This window comes from Parus major, chromosome 3 (assembly GCF_001522545.3).
Source record: "Parus major isolate Abel chromosome 3, Parus_major1.1, whole genome shotgun sequence".
Lineage (NCBI taxonomy): Eukaryota > Metazoa > Chordata > Aves > Passeriformes > Paridae > Parus > Parus major.
The window spans coordinates 40,931,646-40,951,225 of NC_031770.1; the positions used below are offsets into that span (position 1 = coordinate 40,931,646).

Here is a 19,580-nt window from a genome sequence, read left to right on the forward strand (position 1 = left end):
GCGGCGCCCCGGCCGCGCTGCGCTGCCGCACGTCCGCGGAGTCCCCGCTGCTCTTCCTCGCCGTGGCTGCGGCCTCGCCGGAGCCGGAGCCCCGCGGCAGGTCGGAGGTGAGCCGTGCCCCAGCCCCCGGCCGGCGGGGTGACGCCGGGCCCGTCGGGGCCGTCCGGAGGGAGCGGCGCGGAGCCTCCCGCGTCCCCCGAGCTGCCGCCGCCCCCCGCGGGGGTCCCGCCCGCGGGGAGGCGGGGGCGAGCCGGGGCGGGCAGAGCTGCTCGTTCGTGGCTCTGTCCAAGGTCTCTTGGAAGCGCTTCTCCTCCCGAGCGCAGCGCCGGCGCCAGGACGTTTTAGTTCTTTCCTAGATAACTTTAATTATTTTCTGGTTAGATGTGGAGCTCTTTCTGTGGCTCCGATCGCGTTTTTTATCACTACTTCGATGTGCAAGTGACAGTCAGCTTTCTGATACGGGCGAGACAAAAGACTGTTTTTTCCTGTGGCTGTTGAGGGAGTTCTGTCAGTCTAGCAGGTTCAGCGAATGCTGCACCTCGTTCTATTACGCTGTCTTTGCAGAATTGTGGCCTTGCAGTAGAGAGGCCTCTGGGGCAGAAAACATCGAACTACAGAAACAGTTGGGCATTTTTTTATCTTTTTTTCTCCCCTGGATCTGTTCAGTTGTAGAACTTCTAACGTTTAAGTGACATCCCAGTGGAAGCAATGCAGTTTGTTTTGATGCTAGCTAGGGTACAAAACAAGTTACAGGCAGCTTCCTGGTTTCAGATAATTGTAGTGTCTTATGGAAGGGATGAGGGGATGACAATCTTCCTCTTAAACCTGAAGGTGTTCAGGCTTGTGGCTCCTGTGATTTGCATGTTAAATTCAGTCAGCTCTATACTTTGCAAGCCTTCAGCAAGGTTTGGAAGTTGCTGCTTTGCACGCAGAGACTTAGTGCAGCTGTTCAGAGGGCTGGAGTGTGGCAGGCACGTTCAGGCTGCCCTACTGGGAGAGGGCAGCAAGGAGGGAATAGGCTGTAAGAGCATTGATCTTGCAGCAGTCCTTTCCAGCTTCCCCTTGTCCCAGTACCTTCAGCCTTATCTTTTGTATGCAAGTGCTGTAAAGAGCTGAGCGTTTTTTGTTACAGCATGTACTGTAACAAAACCTTCTTGAAAGTAAACGGTTTTTGTTTTTTTTTCAGGGAAAAGGTGCCTAAATTTGATCCTAGAAACAAGCCATACATCAGGATTATAAATAAATGTATTACTTCATTAGATAACTTGTTTTTATTTCTAACTCCATACCAGTGCAAGTTATATGCCTACTGCTTCAAGTCCACATCCACAGATTTGCACCTTTACTGTCTTTTGAAGTTAAGATGGGAGGATGACGTTAGGAGAACAAATAGGATGCCCTAAGTACCTCATAGAAAGCTAAGCATCTTCAAGCATGAAAAAGCCTTCCTTTCCTCAACTGCCTTTTGGGTTTTTTTGAAGTGAAGCTAAAATCATTATTGGGTTTCATCCCTTCTGGGTATCTATCAAGTTTGGCATGCATGCAGATAGACTGAAACTTAAAGCGTCAGTTCTGTTGAAAGAACATTGGCTTGATTCATTTCTGTTTAACTTTTGGAAACTTAAGCCATTTTATTCTGACAAAAATTCTGGATCTTAACACTTTTTTCTGTGACTATTAAAAAATACAAGTTAACAAACTTAACAAGTTAACTTTGTATGGACTAGAGCAGATTTATAAGAATTACCAAATTAAAACAAAATAATAGATTACTTCCAAGAAGGGAATATACTAAAATCTCAATTGTGTTTTGTATTCATAAGGTAGCACACAGGACACAGGAAGAATCCAAATACAACTGAAGACCATGGCAACACACTGGAGAAGAATCTTGACAGTATTTGTGACAGCTCAAGTACTGTTTGTGGTAAATGCTTTTGAGGAAGAGGACGTACCAGAGGAGTGGATTCTTCTTCATGTTGTCCAAGGTCAGATTGGAGCAGGAAACTACAGCTATTTGAGACTAAACCACGAGGGAAAGATTGTTCTTCAGATGCGGAGTTTAAAAGGTGACGCAGACTTGTACGTGTCTGATGTGACACTTCACCCCAGCTTTGACGAGTACGAGTTACAGTCTGTAACTTGTGGCCAGGACATCGTCCATGTGCCTGCACACTTCCGCCGCCCTGTGGGAATAGGGATTTATGGCCATCCCTCTCACCTGGAGAGCGAGTTTGAAATGAAGGTGTACTATGATCGAACAGTTGTACAGTACCCATTTGGCGAGGCTTCTTATAACCCTGAGGAGATGGAGGCAAACCAGAAATATTCCCAGTCTCCAGAAGATGAATCACAGGATGAGGAGTCTGTTTTCTGGACGATACTTATTGGGATCTTGAAATTAATACTTGAAATCCTTTTTTAAATTGATGTACACTGGACTTAAGTCACACTTCATCCTGTGAAATTGGTATGAATGACTTGCTGTAATACTTAATACTCACTATGTTTCCTGAAGAAATATTCAGGTTACATTTCCTAAACCAGAAAGGAAGTGGGGAGAAAAAGCCATACTTAATTTTTTATTGTAAATCTTCCCCCATATGTAAAATGAACAGCCAGCACAGTATTTGCAGTGCTCTTCAGAGATCAGGGCTTAAAAATGAATGTATAGTTTGGATCTTGTTAAATTCACTTAAAATAGGTGCTTAGGAAAATCAATTCCAATTCAGTATTTTCTATTGTTTTTTATAAAGAAAAATGAATAAACTACTGCACTTAAGTCCCCCTCTCAATTTAGAGCATATTTAAAAATAAAACCCGCTTCTTTTCTGAGCAAGCATCTCCAGTAAAACTGATCAGCAGCGTGTTTGAGTGTATTCATGAAGTTGAGGGAGCTTAGGGTGAAGGAAGGAGAAAATAATCACCTAAGGGAATAGATGTTCTGTATTTTGACTGTGTGTGCTCTACATCACATCAGCCATCTGTCAAACGGAGGTTGGTCCACTCACTCATCACCACTACAAATCCATGACCTGAATCAAGTGCATGTTGCTTCTTTGCTATTACTGCAGGGAGAGGGAGCCTTCAGTTGTTGCTGCTCATCAATATGACATTTTCGTCTCCCATTACAAACAACACAGCACATAGGTATCTCAAACTTGAGAGGTGCTTTCTTACACTTCCCTTGATAGCTTTTTGTGATTGTTTTTTGGTTTTTTTTCCAAGCACATATTTATGAATAAGTCATTAGCTTGCAAGGGAAATTTCTGCTGAAAGGGATTTGCAGTACATTGTTAGAAGGTCATCTCATGCCCACTCTTCCTAACAGGAATACTTTTTGCTTTGGCTGAGTCTGTCAGAATAACCAGTTGCTATGCAAATAAAATACATATAAATTGCTCTGTAATTTTCTTTTTACAGAGCTTACTGATGAATGCACTGAAATAAACAAGTATGTTACTATAATTTTATACAAATGCATGTATAGTTTAAATTTCATTACTGAAAGACTCCTCTAAGTGGGAATTTGGCTTGCCTCTCTCAACACCTGACAGGACATTAGTGACTTGTATAACAAAAAAAAAAATCAATATATAGACAAAGTTTATTTAGTAAAAAGGAGAAAAAAAAAAAAAAAGTGGTATTGCTCCTCTTATAGAGTGGTTGATTAAATAGCACCAGAGTATCACTTTAATTTGTGCAGTTAAGTTTTGGACAGCAAGTTTTTAGGGCTTTTTTAGCCCTCCTTGCTGTTTTTCCCCCTTCTTCCTCCTCTTCTGGGTACAGGAGGGTCTTTCTGACAACAATCACAAATCCAGCGACCTAAGAAAAGAAAGTTATCAATTATTGGGAAACTAGGTTTGTTACTCTCTCATCTATTTAGGCAACCCTTCACCATTCTTAGGTGCTTATTGATTTGCAGTACTTCCTTTAATGTGAACAACCAATGCTTTTAAAATTGAGCATCTTTTCTACAAAGCAGCATATACAATTCACACTCCCTTGCACAGACTCATTATGTGTAACCACTGGCTACACCAATCTTCACGGACCTCAGGAAGTGCCAGCACTGCCAAGGAGGTGGTAATTAGGTAAGAGCTTTACAAACAATGCTCAAGTTTGCCGTTCATATTTTGAGGTGAATGACTACAGTTCAAGTTGTGAAGTTACCCAGAACAGAAATGAATGGCAGTTGGCGAAGCATTTAACTGTTTATGTTACAATAGCTGGAATGAAAGGCTGCTTTGGTAATTTTGTAGTTTTGTAGACATGTAATCTATTTTGATTATATTCTTAGGTCAGCCTCAAAGTGAAATCAGTCACAGAACCTGTACAAAAGTGACAGCTAACTCCATGGCTTCCCAAAATGGGGCAGTACAGTGTCACTGGAGTCACTGCCGCTGAATATGTATTCATGATCTTACTACGGACTTAAAATTACATGTAAAGCAACAGTACCAGTGTTATTTTCTTTCTACTGCCCTGAGTTGACCACATGATAGAAGCAATTTAAGTAATTTAAAGCTACTGGCTTTTTGTGCCTACCATGGAGGTTCTTCTGTTGCAGTTTTGATGTTTAAGAATAAAAAAAGGAATGAAAGGGTTTAAAGAGATATTTACAAATATTAAATTGAGACAACTATTTCATTTAGAAGCTAAAACAGCACAATTAATGTGAAAGCTATACTCTAGCAATATGCAGCAATACAGTTTCTTTTACAGGTTTCTTCAATGAAAAGAGGTAATTATTCTCAGTATTCTGTGGATATAGAAAAAAAAAGTTCTGAGCCTGTTTGGATTACGCTGTAAAAGCCAATTACATTTCCTACACAGGAATTGCCAGGTTTAACTGTGCACAACCAAATATACGGAAATAAAGCTTAGTAAAAAAGTCCTGTAGTGTGAATGCTTTCCTACAGTGTTTCTTCCCCTTCACTCTTGTTTTAAACTATTCTTTCAAAAGCAATGTGTGTATTAATTCTGAGAGTGAGTCCAGGACTCAGAGGAAGTGGGAAGGGAGCAAGGGAACTCTGTTACCTGAAGGGATAGCATCAAGCCCCACACAAAAAGTGTGATAACCACGGTCACAAACATCACAGAACATCATTTCTTCTTCATGGTGAGGCTGCCCACATATAATGCATGTTTTACACTCCATACACTGCCAAGGGTAAGTCTTAATCATAGCAACAAGCTCCGGGGTCATATCAAGGCAAGAAGGGTGGCCTAGATGAAAACCAGTATTATTACTTTTATGCCTGAAATGAAATTTAGAATTAGTTAGACTGTTTGCTTTTACCAAACATGAAGCTTAGCTCACCTCCTGGTGAGATCCCACAGTGCACCGAGTGTGCGAGCACAGAGAACACAAAAGAGACATGGGGTTGTAACAAAGGACAGAAAGGGCAACTGAACTCTTGCTACACATGGAGTACACTAAATATGTCCACAAACAGATCTGTCAAATTCCCTTAGGAATCCACTTAGTGTATGTAGATACTCACCACTGTTGTCACACTGGGAGCAATGTATAAGAGCTTCAGGTTTTCCTTTCTTGTTGGACTCCTTACCCTTCAGACAAATTCCACATATAGCATTTGGAATGACCTTTGGCTGGAAGGGTAGAAGAGGGCTATAAATTCATTCCAGAAGAATTCACAGATTCAACAGGAAATGTCATCTATCTCCTTAACTATTAAAATTAATAAACTGTCTGTCAGGACGTGTGAACCCTGAAACACGTGACAATCACTGACAAGCAGCACTGGAAAAAATCAGATTTAACTACATAAAATTTTGCATTTGTCATAATGAGTTGCATGTAAATCCAGCTGGATCAAAAGTACGTACTTGCCTCTTCGTATTAACTCATCAGTTAACATTCTCCTCATGGTGAATTAATGTGACATAGGATGAAAAATTTCAGGAAGATTCTTCCAATATAGAATACTACTTTATGAACTTCTGTGTGGATTCCTTGTTTATGAAGGAAATTATATATAATTTTGTTACTTGCATTACATTTCTTCCTACATATATAAAATTAATTACAAAAGCAATAAACTTGATTTTCTCTATCTTCAGTTTCAAATTTCCTGGTTAGCTATGCTGTACAGGGCTGTCTTTCTTTTACCATTGCTTGTATTCAGTCATAACCATGTAAGAAACAAAATCCTTGCATTTGACTAAACGTTTACATTTAGAATTTTTCTAAGTGATCATCTGGAGTGTGTCTGGGTCCATGAGATGCATTTCAAGGGTAAGATAAAGAGCGGGCTGTTACAACGTGGAATGTCTGCCTATGTATTGTGTATGCCAACTCCTTAGATACACCAACAGTTTCATCCTGATGAGGCCTGAGGAAGAAGGAAAGCATTCTGAATTTCAGAAATATGGCAGCAGTTACATTGTTGAGCTTTGATTGCCACATAATGAAATCAGTGAGAAATGTAGCCTACAATTAATGTAGTACTCACTGATTTAAACTGCCTAGCACCAGTTTTAAAAAACAAAGTTGCTGCAAAGACCCAGCTAGCAGAGGGAGCTGAAGGCTTCTGAATAGCTTGTCAGTAAGCAAGAATCCCAGTCAACTACCAACCACATGCAAGGAGAAGAATAAGGTTCAATTTTAAAACAAATCTAAAAAATGATAAACACAAATAAATTAATAAATACAATTACAAAGATCTTTTGCAATACAACTTATCTTTAAGTGTGTTCATTTCCCCAGCCAGTTTTTGATAGCATCTAGCAAGGTAATTAGTATCTTGACTCATTTTTAAAGTATCAGGATGCATTGCTTTAAGTTTTCTAAAGTTTTCAATGTGCTTTTTATGTAAAAACATGGCAACAGCCTGCTTCAAATTGTTCAGTCTAAGGAGTTTTATTCAAGAAAGCAAAAAAAACCACCACACCATGTGTTTATAGGTAACTTCCTTCAAAAGATGACAGAGGCATTCATAGACACTTTTTTTTTTGCTTATTTATTTTAAAAAAGCAAAGTCAACCTGTTTTATACATAAATATAATAAAACAGTAAAAGAAGTCTAACACACAAACATCTCTACAAAATAATAAATATAATGGAAGCAAAACCACGCATAAACTCTTTTACTGTTAACTATACTACGTGTCCTACATGTATACCTTTATACCCTGCTCCTCCCAACAAAAGTGGCACATGCTTAAACCTTGTCAGTGTGGCAGCATTTACCCTTCCATTGTTTAGGCTATTTTTTTTTAATTGTACTGTAATCTAAGAAACTGAGCCTCTCTAACATAGCAAGCACACTTTCCTCATCAAACTTCTGGCTTGTTACAGATTTGTATTTTACTGCCTTTAATATACAATATCACACTCGCCAATACTCCAGCCAAAGTGAGCTGCTTTTTGGACACATCCAAGTGTTAAAGGTGTGTGCAGTTCACATTCTGATACACATAACTCAAGCTAGACATTGCTATAAATGCATTTATTAACAATGCTTCCATCTACTCTTAGTTCACTAACCTGTATTCATCAGAAACCGTGCATATTAAGGGGGGGGCGAAAATCACAGCCTTTTAAGAATGAAGTTCCAACAGTATGGAAGTATTTTTACAAAAACAAAAACAAATAAAAACAAACAAACAAATCCAGACTATTCACATTTTAATCCAGTTCCGTTCTATCACCGTAAGTGGCTTTTAGAAATGCTATAAAAAAGTCTGTCAATTTCAAATGGGAAGTCACAATACCCCATCTCACTAGGAGTAAATTTTGCTTTCTACATCCCCATCTCATTGGGGTAAGATAGGAGAGAAAATTAATGCAGGGTCAAAATGATGACTGTGCTGTGTAGGTTTTCACTTCCATGGTGCTGTGCCGCAGCTCTCAAAGTAAGCTTTCCAACTACACCATGTTTTTATAACTTCCTATTCTGAATGCAAAGCGTTACATTTTCATATACAGTGACCCAAAACAGAAGTGTTGCAAAATAAAGATACTCAATACATTTCAGTTTCATGTGCAAAAAAATTCCTCTGTACTTTTAACAGTACCCTGTGTGTGCAATTGTAGCAGTCAGTCCTGCAGCAACAGACTCGCTACTTGTAACATGACAAAATGTAAAACACACGCTAACTGTCCTTTGTTAAAGAACTGACAATAAAAAAGACTCCATATAAAATACAGTATTTCTTTTACTTGAAAATAACTCAGTGGAAATGTATGGAATCCTGTAATACTTATAACGTGGCTATAACTATATATATATATATATGCTGATGCCATAGCAATGATCCTTCCATTTTAACTACATGTAACCAAAAGATTAGTGTCCTACAAAAATAGTCCAATATCAGAGAACAATATAGAACAAAAGGATTATAAAGATTTCACAGGGAAAACATTTTGTATCAGTTAAGCCTTCGGCTCAAAGTGCCTCAACATGTAGGCACATATGGTAGGTATATTGTTATCTGGTGTTTTTATAGACTCACAAAAAAGAATCATTCTGTCTTACCAGTTAAAACAGCTCATGTAATTTGGCTTATTGCAAGATTTCAAATGTTCCCACAAACAAGAAAGCCAATCCTCTCACCGTCCTAACATACCATCACCACCCCTGACTTAACAGCATCCAGATGGTTGATACAGGCAGGGTATGCTGACACTGCAAAGATGTGGCGCTGTAAATTTTTAGTAAGAGCTTGTTCCTGACAGAATCAGTGATTTTAAACCAGTAAGTAATTGCTATGGGAATCCATTTTCAAAATGCAGTGCTGTATACTACTATTGCTCTTCTACAATTTTAAGTTCAGAACTTTGCTGAAAGGTCTGCTGCACAAGTTCTCTCCCTATGCATTCATAAGTCCATTAAGTAGATTGAACTAATCAAACATTTGAGCATCTCGCAGCTAAGTGAAGCTTCTGTAAACCAGTGGTACACCATTTCTAATGTCAAGTTAAACAAAGCTAAAGCAGAATTTCAGCCTTCATCTTTGGATTTCATGTTCATGGGAATACTGAAATGCATTCTATGTCTACAACTTCTTGCAAAGTTACATATAAAAAAATATATATATGTGGTAACCACAGTCTAAATCTATACAGTTCACGCATTTCTTAATAAGTTCCTGAAAACAGAAAATGCAACCAGAGCTTGCTGTCTGTTACAAACTTGTACAGATACTGTATGTAGAGGAAATTTATCCAAGCTGTCCAATTTTTGCTGGAAATTAGCTTCTTATTGTAAGTTATAGTTTATTTACTATTAACTTGGTAAACACAGAGAGTAAATATTTATACACATAAAATGCAAGCCATCAACAGCTCACTTTTGCCGACACAGATTCTCAGTATGTACAAAATTGTCACTGACAGAAGTGTCACTTGTCCCGTAACTGTCAATTGGTATTTCTTGACTGGTAAACACTCAACGCTATCTTAACTTAGTGTTTTCCCTCTTTATGGGTCTATTCTTGCTCCCATTTCAGTCAATGGAAAACTCTCACTCCTCTCAGTGGAACAGGACTAGACAATTACCTGCTTTAAATGTGTTACAATTTATTCAGATCCTCTCTCAGTATGCAGAATAGAAACACATAAACAATGTGTGCCAATTCCCATTTCTTCTGAAAAGTATTTTTATCATAATTCTTGAAATTATTTTATGGGAATACTGAAGATTAGGGTCTTAGGTTCGGCAATCACTGCTTGATAGCTGAAATGTCTTAACATCCTCACCGAGTTTCTAGTTTAGATAAAAGCAAATTGCCCACAAATGTTACTATAGTATGAACTACATAAAAAGCAATTTTCCAAATACTGTTACGGGGTTACACAGTGTTGCCTATACAGCTGTAGTAAGCTTTTTGCCTTCCATCCTATACATCATAACATCACAGGATGAAAGGCTGTATTTAAAATGAATGCCATAACAATATGTTCAGCCACACAGCTGCACTTTACAGGACTGGCCTCTTGGTATGCTGCCATACAGAAGAGAAAAAAATAAGTAACTGATAGTGATTACTAGCTTCAAACTGGCACATACTTCTGACTGCTGTGTTAAAGCAGACAGAAAGATGTTGAGTTCCAATGAAAAATCCACAATGGATTTTTCTAGCTTTACTGCCTATGAATCTAAGAAATTAACCCAATAGGAGACCACCGTACAACTAAGGTAAGGAAAAGCCCCACACAAAATATAAGCAAAAAGGAAATAAGGAAGCAAACAGATGGAGCACACAACAGGAGAACAGCTAGTGAAGTACAGCAAGCAGAAGTTCCACATTATTGAAAAAAACAAGTACTTCAGGAAGAAGCTGGTGAATAAAATTCAGTCAGGGGCTTTTTTCTTCTACCTTGTACCCAGGAACTGATTTGGGTAATACAGAACGTTTGGAACCATCTTTTCTTGGAGTAGCACTTTTGTCTCTTGTTTTTTGTCTTCCCTGAAAAGAATCCTCCTGGTTGTCTGTGGCGCAATCACCTTCAGATACATTGCCAGACGAATTATCCTATAATAAAAATACCATAGCTATATTTTTTTTCTTTATTTTTTTGGATAGACAGACAAGTCTTTCCTACGCTCCTTAGAGTCAAGTAAGGTAAGAGAAGGATATGTCATTCCTTCTGCAAAAGCATAGGGTCTATCACAATCTAGAACACCTTTGTTCACAACATTCATAATCTGTCTTTTTCTGGTTTAAGAGACTGGCATCAGCAACAGCAGTCATGTTTTTTGCAGTTGGTCTTGGTACCAGTGTGGGAAGCACAGCAGTGTAATTCTCTGAAGCGTTTTCATTAGAAGTCAGCAAGAAATCAACTAAATGCAAGATGCTCTTTACAACATAAAGGGGCAGCAAAAAGTTAAAAGTGCCCTTGTCATGCATGCATGTAAAGCATACAAGGATTGCCTTGAATTAAAACATGTGAAGGTTTTTTCTGCCACCCTTATCTACTGTTTTCACCAGGAGCAATGTAAATATTTAATTTGGACTGCAGCAGAATGCCATCAACGGCAAAACACACTTCCATATTTAATACAGAACCAAACAACAGATTTATTCTGTACATAAAGCTTTTTTTCTTTTCTTTTTTTTTGAGGCATAAGGAGGATAGAAAGAGGGGAAGAGGTTCAAAGAGGGTGAGAGATCAATGTAGGCATAATTAAGAGCAGCAGCACAAGACTTTTCTCAGAGAAGTGTTAATAAGGGTTTCCAAAAAGCTCCAGAAGGAAGCAGTGTGATTACTCACATTTATCACAATAAAACCCAAGAGGCCAAATAACAATGGTGCCCTACAGTAAAACACACTCTGTAAAAACACAATAGTAATCAGCCTGTTCCCCAGGTCCTAAAATCAAACAGACAAAACAGACACAGCAAATGGAGGAGTGTAACACAAAAGCAGATTGAACTATATGGCAAGAAGAAATGGTATGTTTCACCATTATTTTAAGGGAAGGATTATTTAGGTCAGAACCACTGAAACATTACAGAAAAGAAAACTGCTACCAACTCTGACAATGGAGCAGGGGGAGGTAGGAAAAAGGAAAAGTTACAGCATATTGTGGGACTCCCCAAGGAGATCTGAGAAAATGGTAGGTTGCCCAAATCTGACAATGTCCCACCTCTGTGGGGTTTTTTTAACTTTCTGCCCCCCTCAATGACTAAATAGCCATGAACCCCTGCTCCCATAGCCAAAACCACTTCACAGAAATCTGATTATCAATCTTCCACACTTCTCTACACTTTTCATACTCAGCGACATTTTTCCTTCTGCATTCTGTCACAAAAAAAAATAAATATTTCTGAGCCTCTGTGAAAAATCAAAAGGATAGTCTGCTTGGTCAAGTCACTTTTCTTTACCATTAATGAGAATGGAAGTCAATGGAAAAGAAAACTGGGAAAAAATGGTTCAAGACCAACTGACCAACTGTAAAAAAGCTGGAGTGTGATTAAACCAAAAATATGAGTTGACATTTAGCATGCTATGTTTGTGATTTCTTCTTCTCAAAAAATGTAAGCAGAAACAGTGCGTTAAACATTTACCTCTCCTTTTGTTAAACTACAAGCTGACCTCTTCCTTTCTGCAATTATAATTATCTTCCAAATTTCAAAGAAGATATTTACATGACAAAATTTAGAACTGTACGTACCCACTGCCAAACACGTTCACCAATCATGCCAGAAATTGCTAAATGCACTGTGATATTCTACTACTGTTAAAATTAGGTTAAACTTCTGGAAAGAGATTGTCACCGAAATACAAACTGCACCAATACACCAATGGTTCAGTTGTACTCAGCTTTTGAATCTCAGCTGGCTCTTGAGCATTTAAAGAACTATCAAGGTACGTACATGAAAGTTTCCCTTAGGTTTCAGCTAATGCTTAATTTTGCATTTGCATAAGTGGAGAGAACATAAATACCTTTTAAAAGATGTGTTGTAAAGCAAAAAACCACAGTGCTTTTAACCTTCTTTTTAAATTGGAATTTAATTTAATAATTAAATTAAATAAATTTAATTGGAATGAAGTAACTGTTTCTATACTTGCTGCTTCCACATCACAAAAAAAAGTATACTGTGACCTGAACTACAGTATTCACTCTCCTCAGTAATGCCAGCAACTTTCCCTCGAGAAAAAGAGCATAATGAAGAGCTGCATTGGGAAGTTTCTTCAAAATTTCTTTAAACAAAACAAAACAAACAAAATAAAATTATAAACAGGAAGAAAAGGCCTGAAATGTCAAATATTTTTTCAATTTACCCTGAAAATGGATCAAAACAGAAATCAATGGAGAACAGTGTTATGAAATAAACAGAAGTACTAAAAAGGGTCTTTCCTTCATTTTGCGAATGTTAAAAGATTCTAAGAAACTAATCAAACTAACAAAAGTGAAGGGAAAGGACATTTTTGATCAAGAATACTTTCAATTTGTCTCACCGAATTGCCTTTGGTTTTCCGTTTTTCATCACCTCGTCCTTCCTCTGCATCATCTGAATCTCCATCACTGTCCAGTGTAAGCAGCTCTGGATCCAAAGGAGGTTCATAAAGAGCTGTGTTTAACGGCAGATAACGAAGTTCATCTGGAGAGTATCTGATGTTAAATAAATGAAATTCATTCATTAATTCATTCATGTGTACTTTATGCGTAAATATTAAGTCACACAGTACACAGGGACTTTAATAAGAAAGAGTCTCCTTTTTTTCAGGAAGGTACATAAAAATAGGAAGTTCTGAAAACAAAGGAACCATACTAATTTTTCCTCCCAAATGTGATATTATATATAGAACTTGTCTTCTTTGTAGAGCAGATATTCATGGAACAGAGCTGGCATTTGCAAAGTTTTAACCAATCCATGCTTACTATGCCAAACAAACCATACACTTTGTTTATGAATGTACAGAGCTCCATAACGTGTAAAATTCTAACTCAGGGCACATAAACATATCCAAAGCAAAGAATACAGCTGTGTAGCTGATTATTGAGAACAAAAAAATGCAAATGAAAATGTAATTTTGAAAGAATGTAAAGGTATAATCACACCACTTATAGCCAGATACAGCTCATCATGCATATTCCACCCTTTTTAACCCTAAAGACTAAGAAAAAAGTGAAAGCCCTCTTACTGCTGGGGACAAGCATTGTAAGGAACAGGATACTATTTTGATGCATATTATGAAAGGTCGTGTCCTTCACTAAGATGGAAAAGCAGTTTCACCAGCAGCTTACAAGTGCAAAATAAACATAATATGAAGTCATTTTAATTAAATTGATTTAATAAAAGTTAAGTCCTTCAGAAACGTCCTGTAACATGCAAATTTGGGAAGGGCTGTATGAACACACACTGGAAGGAGCAAGGCACATGCAGACAAAGAGCTGCTCTACAAAAAAACAAGCACATATTGCATGAATACCACCTGTATTGTACAACAATAAGACTTCAGCAAAATCTTCAAATCTGTATGGATTTGTTCAGTGGTAGCATGCTGCTAGTAAAATCTTAAATTTATGTCAACAGTCAAGTAACATGCTTTTCATTAAATGTAAAGGTCCAGCTTGCAATGTCTTTCTCACTTAAAAATCCAGTATCAAATTTAACCCACAGGACCAAATTTTTTCAAGAGTTTCTAAAAATTTAAAATAGAATAGAAGACACGTGATCACAAGCCAGCATTACAACACTGATACAAAAATATTAATTTTAGCACACGTGCAGAGGCAGATGATAAATAAACAGGAGGGTGGCAGGAGTGAAATCCATGTCCCTTTTTGCTATGGCAAATATCTGAGCAGGCCAAATCTCAAGCACTGTAGAAACAGTAGTCTTGCAGTCAACACTGTTTTGTTGACTCAAGCTGTCACAATACGCATCTTTGAAGACTATCAAGTGTCTCAAACTAAAATTAATTTGAAACCCTACAGCAAAGACACTGAAATGTTTTCCACTTGCTAAATATAGACAAAAGAGATGAGTGGAACAGAATTGGCAGTTGGAATGCTTTTAAAATACCTTTTGTAGTACTCCTGGAACTGGCCGGGTATGAGAGCCACTGGATAAGGACTAACCTTTGTTCGCTCTGTAGGCAAGACCTTGTATTTTCCTTGAGGCACCTGGATAATCTGCATTGTTTAATATAAAACAATGACATTTTTGTTTCACAAACAAACAGTTGAGCCTTTCTCACCAAACAGTCCTCCAAGTATTTTTTAACTTGCCAGTTTTACTGAACTGGAACAGCTATCTGAATTCTCCCATGAGAAACTCAGTTCACTAAAATGCTATGAGATCCCACTCACAGTATTATGGATTAAATCCAATTCCTAAGTATCTAGTGAACTGAACAAAGATTAGGTAAAACCTCTTTAAACAGTATACTATGAAAAAAAAAATTGAAATTAAAATCTAGCAATTGAAACAGTAAACATTAACATTTGTAACTGGCATCTTTAGCATGAATTATCACTATTGGTCCACACTGCTTTAGAGCAGAAAGAACATGTCCATCTAATTCTGAACCCAGACTGTACTATTTAAAAAAATCCATCACTAATATAAATATATGGAAAGGAGAAGCTCACATAATAAGCCTTCCTTCTCTTAGAAGGAAATAGAAGTAATTATCCATTATCTTGTCTCTTAACATGGTCAATACCAGGAAAATGAAAACATCCTGTAATTGTTCGCCATGTAACAATTTGCATAAAAAATTTTTGCTTTACTGCCTTTATAGAAGCAGAACACCACTGCTTCAAAATGACAGATTTTTTTTTTAATCAAACATAGAGGCATATAACATATGCAACAGAAAAATAATATAACACCTAACAAAAAATAAGGGCATAATATTGACAGGCAGCACACTTTTAGGTATTAAATAGTTTTCTTTTTAACTTCAGGTATTGTCAGGCAAAATTTTGGAGGGGTTCAAAAGAAGAATTAGCCATTTATATGAATAAACAATGCTCTTAGTTTTAGTATAAAACTATCAGTAAAAGAACATGATTACAATACTGAGATGTTTAGAGCTTCCCAAGAGAATTATTTTCAAGTTAAAAAAGCCTGCAGGTTCAATATATTTGAGATTATTACTTTTAACAGTATTACCCATTTAACAGCAAAACAGTAAGTCTCTATATGAGTGAAAAAAGAATCAATCCCCCTGAAAATAGTTAAAATGGTACCAAAACCAACTTCACTAAAACAAGCAAGGAGCTCCCTCCTCACAATTGGTAAGAAATTTAAATATGCCTACATGTGTCTGTAAATCAAAATAGGCTCTTCTTTCTTCCATCCGCTCTCGGTTTAAATTGCTGTTGAATTCTGCAGCTTTCTTGGCAGCCTTTTTAATATATTCTGGAACTTTGCTGGCTTCTACTTTCTGTGTGTTCTGCTGCTGCATTTGCTGGAATAAAAGCAATTACATCAATTCACATACATTTCACTATCAGTTTGAGAAGAACCTTTTCTCACACTCCCATTGCAGATATGGTTCACTTAAGTGGTAATTACTTACAGAGTACTCCTTGTAATGATCTGTTATTCGCTGTCGTTCTTTCTCTTGCAGTATAACAGAATACTCAGCATGTTTGGCAGGGTATTCTTTAATCATAAGATCAATTACTTCATCACTACGCAAAGCTGTCAGACCTAAAATAAATAAAAGCAACAATGATGCTATCTACAAAAGTAACTGTAGGTTATTTATATTGCACAATGACCAACTTTAAGTTTTTGAGTAGCTAAAGACAACAACCACCTTCTGTGCACAATGCTTTTCCTTCTCCAGTAGCAGTGAACTTGTGCCATTTAGCTTTCAAGCCTGACTAGGAGTTTGCTTATAGCCAAGGCTCATGTCATTACTTACAGCTACAGACCCCTTCACATTGACTCAATCACCTACTTAAAAACTCACTGGTGAGGCAGAACCTTTGTTCTAAATGGGACCTTGCGTAGTGTTAGTTTCAGTTTCCAGCGCTGGTGAAGTTTCATTACCCTTCAGAACCTTCACTGAAATTACAAGGTTTACAAAAAGTCTCTATACAAATCAGGGAAGAATCTTTAGGAGAGCAATTCAGAGCAGAAAATTGCACAGACTCCTGACTCCCAATTAAAGCATTTCAAGTTCAGAAGGCAGAATGCCTCAGTTTGCAGCTACAGTGCAGATCTCCCCTGACAGTTCCAACACAACTAATCTCCAAACACAGACAATAGCATGGAATGATTTATGTCACTACCACTGATTATAACTATAATTTTAAAAACAGGGGTAGTTAAGTCACCACATATCTCTATTGGAGATACAAGGCAGAATATAACATTTTACCTCTATATATAAAAATTAGATACAGTTCTCTTATGTATAGTTAAGTTAAACTAAAACAGACAGCTCACAGGTGAGAAATAAAGGTGGTATACTAAAGATTGTTAACATATAAAATGACATTACATTTTCAAAGACTCATGATACAAACAACAAGAAAAAACAAACAACCATGGCAGCATCATTTAAACTCTAGCACATCCAAATCACATGTATCGAAAGAGTAAGAAAAAAAACTTTCAATAAAACCCTCAGAAATCCTATCAATCCATTTCAAGTATATTCAAGTGCCATAATATACACTCTTCTAATTTCTAACATAGAAGCTGAACCATTTAATATACAGTGATGTTTTCTGGCCTATGCAATGCAGCAAAATAAGACTAATGTATATAAAGACACCCTGTACATATATACACAATATATACCACGATGTATATATGTACATATATGTATATATATGAGACAACAATTATGGTGGTCTCTTCTCTAAGAGAAAAGAGTTCTACAAGTTAACTTAGAATACAGCAAAATCCCCTCTAAGTAATTAGAACAGATTCAAAATATATTTGTTAATAATAAATCTGGAATACTGATACATCATGGCCAATTTACTAAAATAATAATAAATCAGTTTTCATTTCAGAATTTGTGTTTTCAATTGAGAGGGATACAATCATTCTCCACCAAACTGAACCCCCTTTTTCAGTGTCATACTTTTTGTACAGTCATAAGGAGTCTAACAATTTGTTTTCTTACCTAGTGTGCACTGAGTCTCTGTGATAACATTTAGTTCTCTGAGGTAGAGTTTCTCCTTGTGAGATAAATCTCGCCTTTCTAAATCTCAAAAAAAAACCAAAAAAGAGAAATAAAAATGTGTGCAGTAACTGAAACTCTCCCATAAACACTGTCAAAGTATTTAAACTGTTTTGTTTCCATGCAGTTAGAGCCTGTATTATACTGCTAATTCCAAGAAACATGATAACTTGATAAATTACTTTTAAATTTAACAAATGTAGGGACATGGTAGATTTTCTTGACCTACAGTAGGTCAAGACCTTGCCTATAGTTATGATTTACAGGAAAACTAAAGAAATCCGACATGCAAGTTCAGATGCAGAAAATTTTACCAAGCACTGAAAGTACAGTCTTTTCTCTTTTACCAAAACTGCCAAAAATAAATTCCCCAACCAAAGAGCCAGATTTGACAATTCTGAATAACGGAGGCTCAAATACTTGATAATAAATACTTGAACCTTTTAGTATTTTTCCACAGTGTAGGAATGTTGCCACAATTCAGGAAACAGAATAGAGAGATCCAGTTATATAGTAAGAAATCATCAACAAATCATTAAAAAGAAAATTAACATCAGTTTTCAAACAGTACCTGCCCTAACTGTCTGATCTAACCATCAAATCAGACTTGTTTGCAAATTTTCATAGCAATACCACAGAGTCTTATATTACTTTGAAAACCAGTGGATACATTTCATTTCCAGTAATGAAAATAAAAAGTACAAGTATAATCCAGGTCTGCTTTTCCTGAGTCTTTTTATTAACAGTCAGCCCATCCTATAACCAAAGAAACACAGACTACATCCAAACTGTTCAAGGACACAAGCTTTTAGAAGAAAAACTTGAAAAATAAATACCTGGATATTTTCTTTTAAAGGAAGTCACACCCAAATATTCACTGACTTGCTCTTGAAGCATATAGTATTCTCCTGTTTCATCAGGTGGCCATTTGTATTCTATCAAATTTTCAGCAGGAAAATAACTATACCTAAACATAAGAACAACATTAGAACAAATCACAAGAATCCTTAAGAATACTACTTAAATCTCCAAAAATTCAGTAATTCCTACTTATATGTCACTGGAACAGTAGCTACAAAGCTGGACATATACTTTAGAACACTGCATCCTGCTAACCCATTTCAAAAGTCACTTTGTTACACCCAACCTCACATATATTTCTCTAAATCACCACTTGCCAACATGCTAAAGGACAGAATCTGAAGAAACCATCTGATAACCATCAGAATGGAGAGGACACCAGGAAAAGCAAGTACTACAGAGTCAAAATTCATTCAGCATGATTACTACAGAGTCACCATTCATTCAAGTATGCAATGTTTTGAAAACATGTAAACTGTGCTTCTGATTGTACATCAGATGCAGCACTTTTTGTGGCACTCTAAAATAAAATGCCTTAAAATATGCTGGGAGCAATAGACACCTAGGTATTTCTAGGACATCACCTCAATTTGGAAAGATGGATGAAGAATACACAAATAATGAAAAAAGCACTAATACTTAAGCATGCTGAACAATGAAGTCAGACTTGCAATAGAAAGTGGGAATTGTAAAACACAGTATTACCCAAGGTCTTGACTGGAAGTTTCACAGCTCCGAGAACTGTCCCCTGAGCCCATACGCCGTCTTTTGGACGGCTGGCTGCCATCATTGGAATTTTCTTCTGTGTCATCCTGAAATGAAAATAAATATTAAAAAAATTAGACTACTCCAAAAATAATGTAAAACATAAAAAACCATTGCAAGGCAATCCACAACTTAAATACACTTGAATTGCTAAGCCATTCTAAGACAGTCTTAACAACTCACAGGACAGTCTACACAACAAATTATTCTTTGTTACAAACTATTTGCATGACAGGTGGTAGCCCAGAAAGAGAACTGGGTGGCTTCCCACATGCGGCATAGGCAGAGTTCTGAATAGGCAGAGCTGTAGCTCTGACCA

At 37.0% G+C, this 19,580-nt stretch overlaps 2 protein-coding genes across 4 annotated transcripts; one reads left to right on the forward strand and one right to left on the reverse strand.

Moving 5' to 3' along the window:
• Positions 1-6: 6 nt before the first annotated feature.
• Positions 7-3,597, forward strand: C3H6orf120 (chromosome 3 C6orf120 homolog). The gene is made up of 2 exons (XM_015621606.3): positions 7-107; positions 1,824-3,597. The coding sequence occupies exon 2, from the start codon at positions 1,868-1,870 to the stop codon at positions 2,423-2,425; it is 558 nt and encodes a 185-aa protein (XP_015477092.1). The 5' UTR covers positions 7-107; positions 1,824-1,867; the 3' UTR covers positions 2,426-3,597.
• On the reverse strand, positions 3,590-19,308 carry PHF10 (PHD finger protein 10). Of its 3 annotated transcripts, XM_015621603.1 has the most exons (11): positions 19,202-19,308; positions 18,472-18,602; positions 17,579-17,662; positions 16,013-16,146; positions 15,752-15,901; positions 14,509-14,618; positions 12,938-13,091; positions 10,351-10,506; positions 5,508-5,616; positions 5,041-5,229; positions 3,590-3,825 (listed from the first exon to the last, which is right to left on the reverse strand). In XM_015621603.1, the coding sequence occupies exons 1-11, from the start codon at positions 19,252-19,254 to the stop codon at positions 3,740-3,742; spliced, it is 1,356 nt and encodes a 451-aa protein (XP_015477089.1). In that variant the 5' UTR covers positions 19,255-19,308; the 3' UTR covers positions 3,590-3,739. The 3 variants fall into 3 exon arrangements, with proteins under 3 accessions (XP_015477089.1, XP_015477090.1, XP_033368542.1); XM_015621604.1 differs by lacking the exon at positions 10,351-10,506; XM_033512651.1 differs by lacking the exon at positions 3,590-3,825 and having other exon boundaries at positions 5,050-5,261.
• Positions 19,309-19,580: the final 272 nt, after the last annotated feature.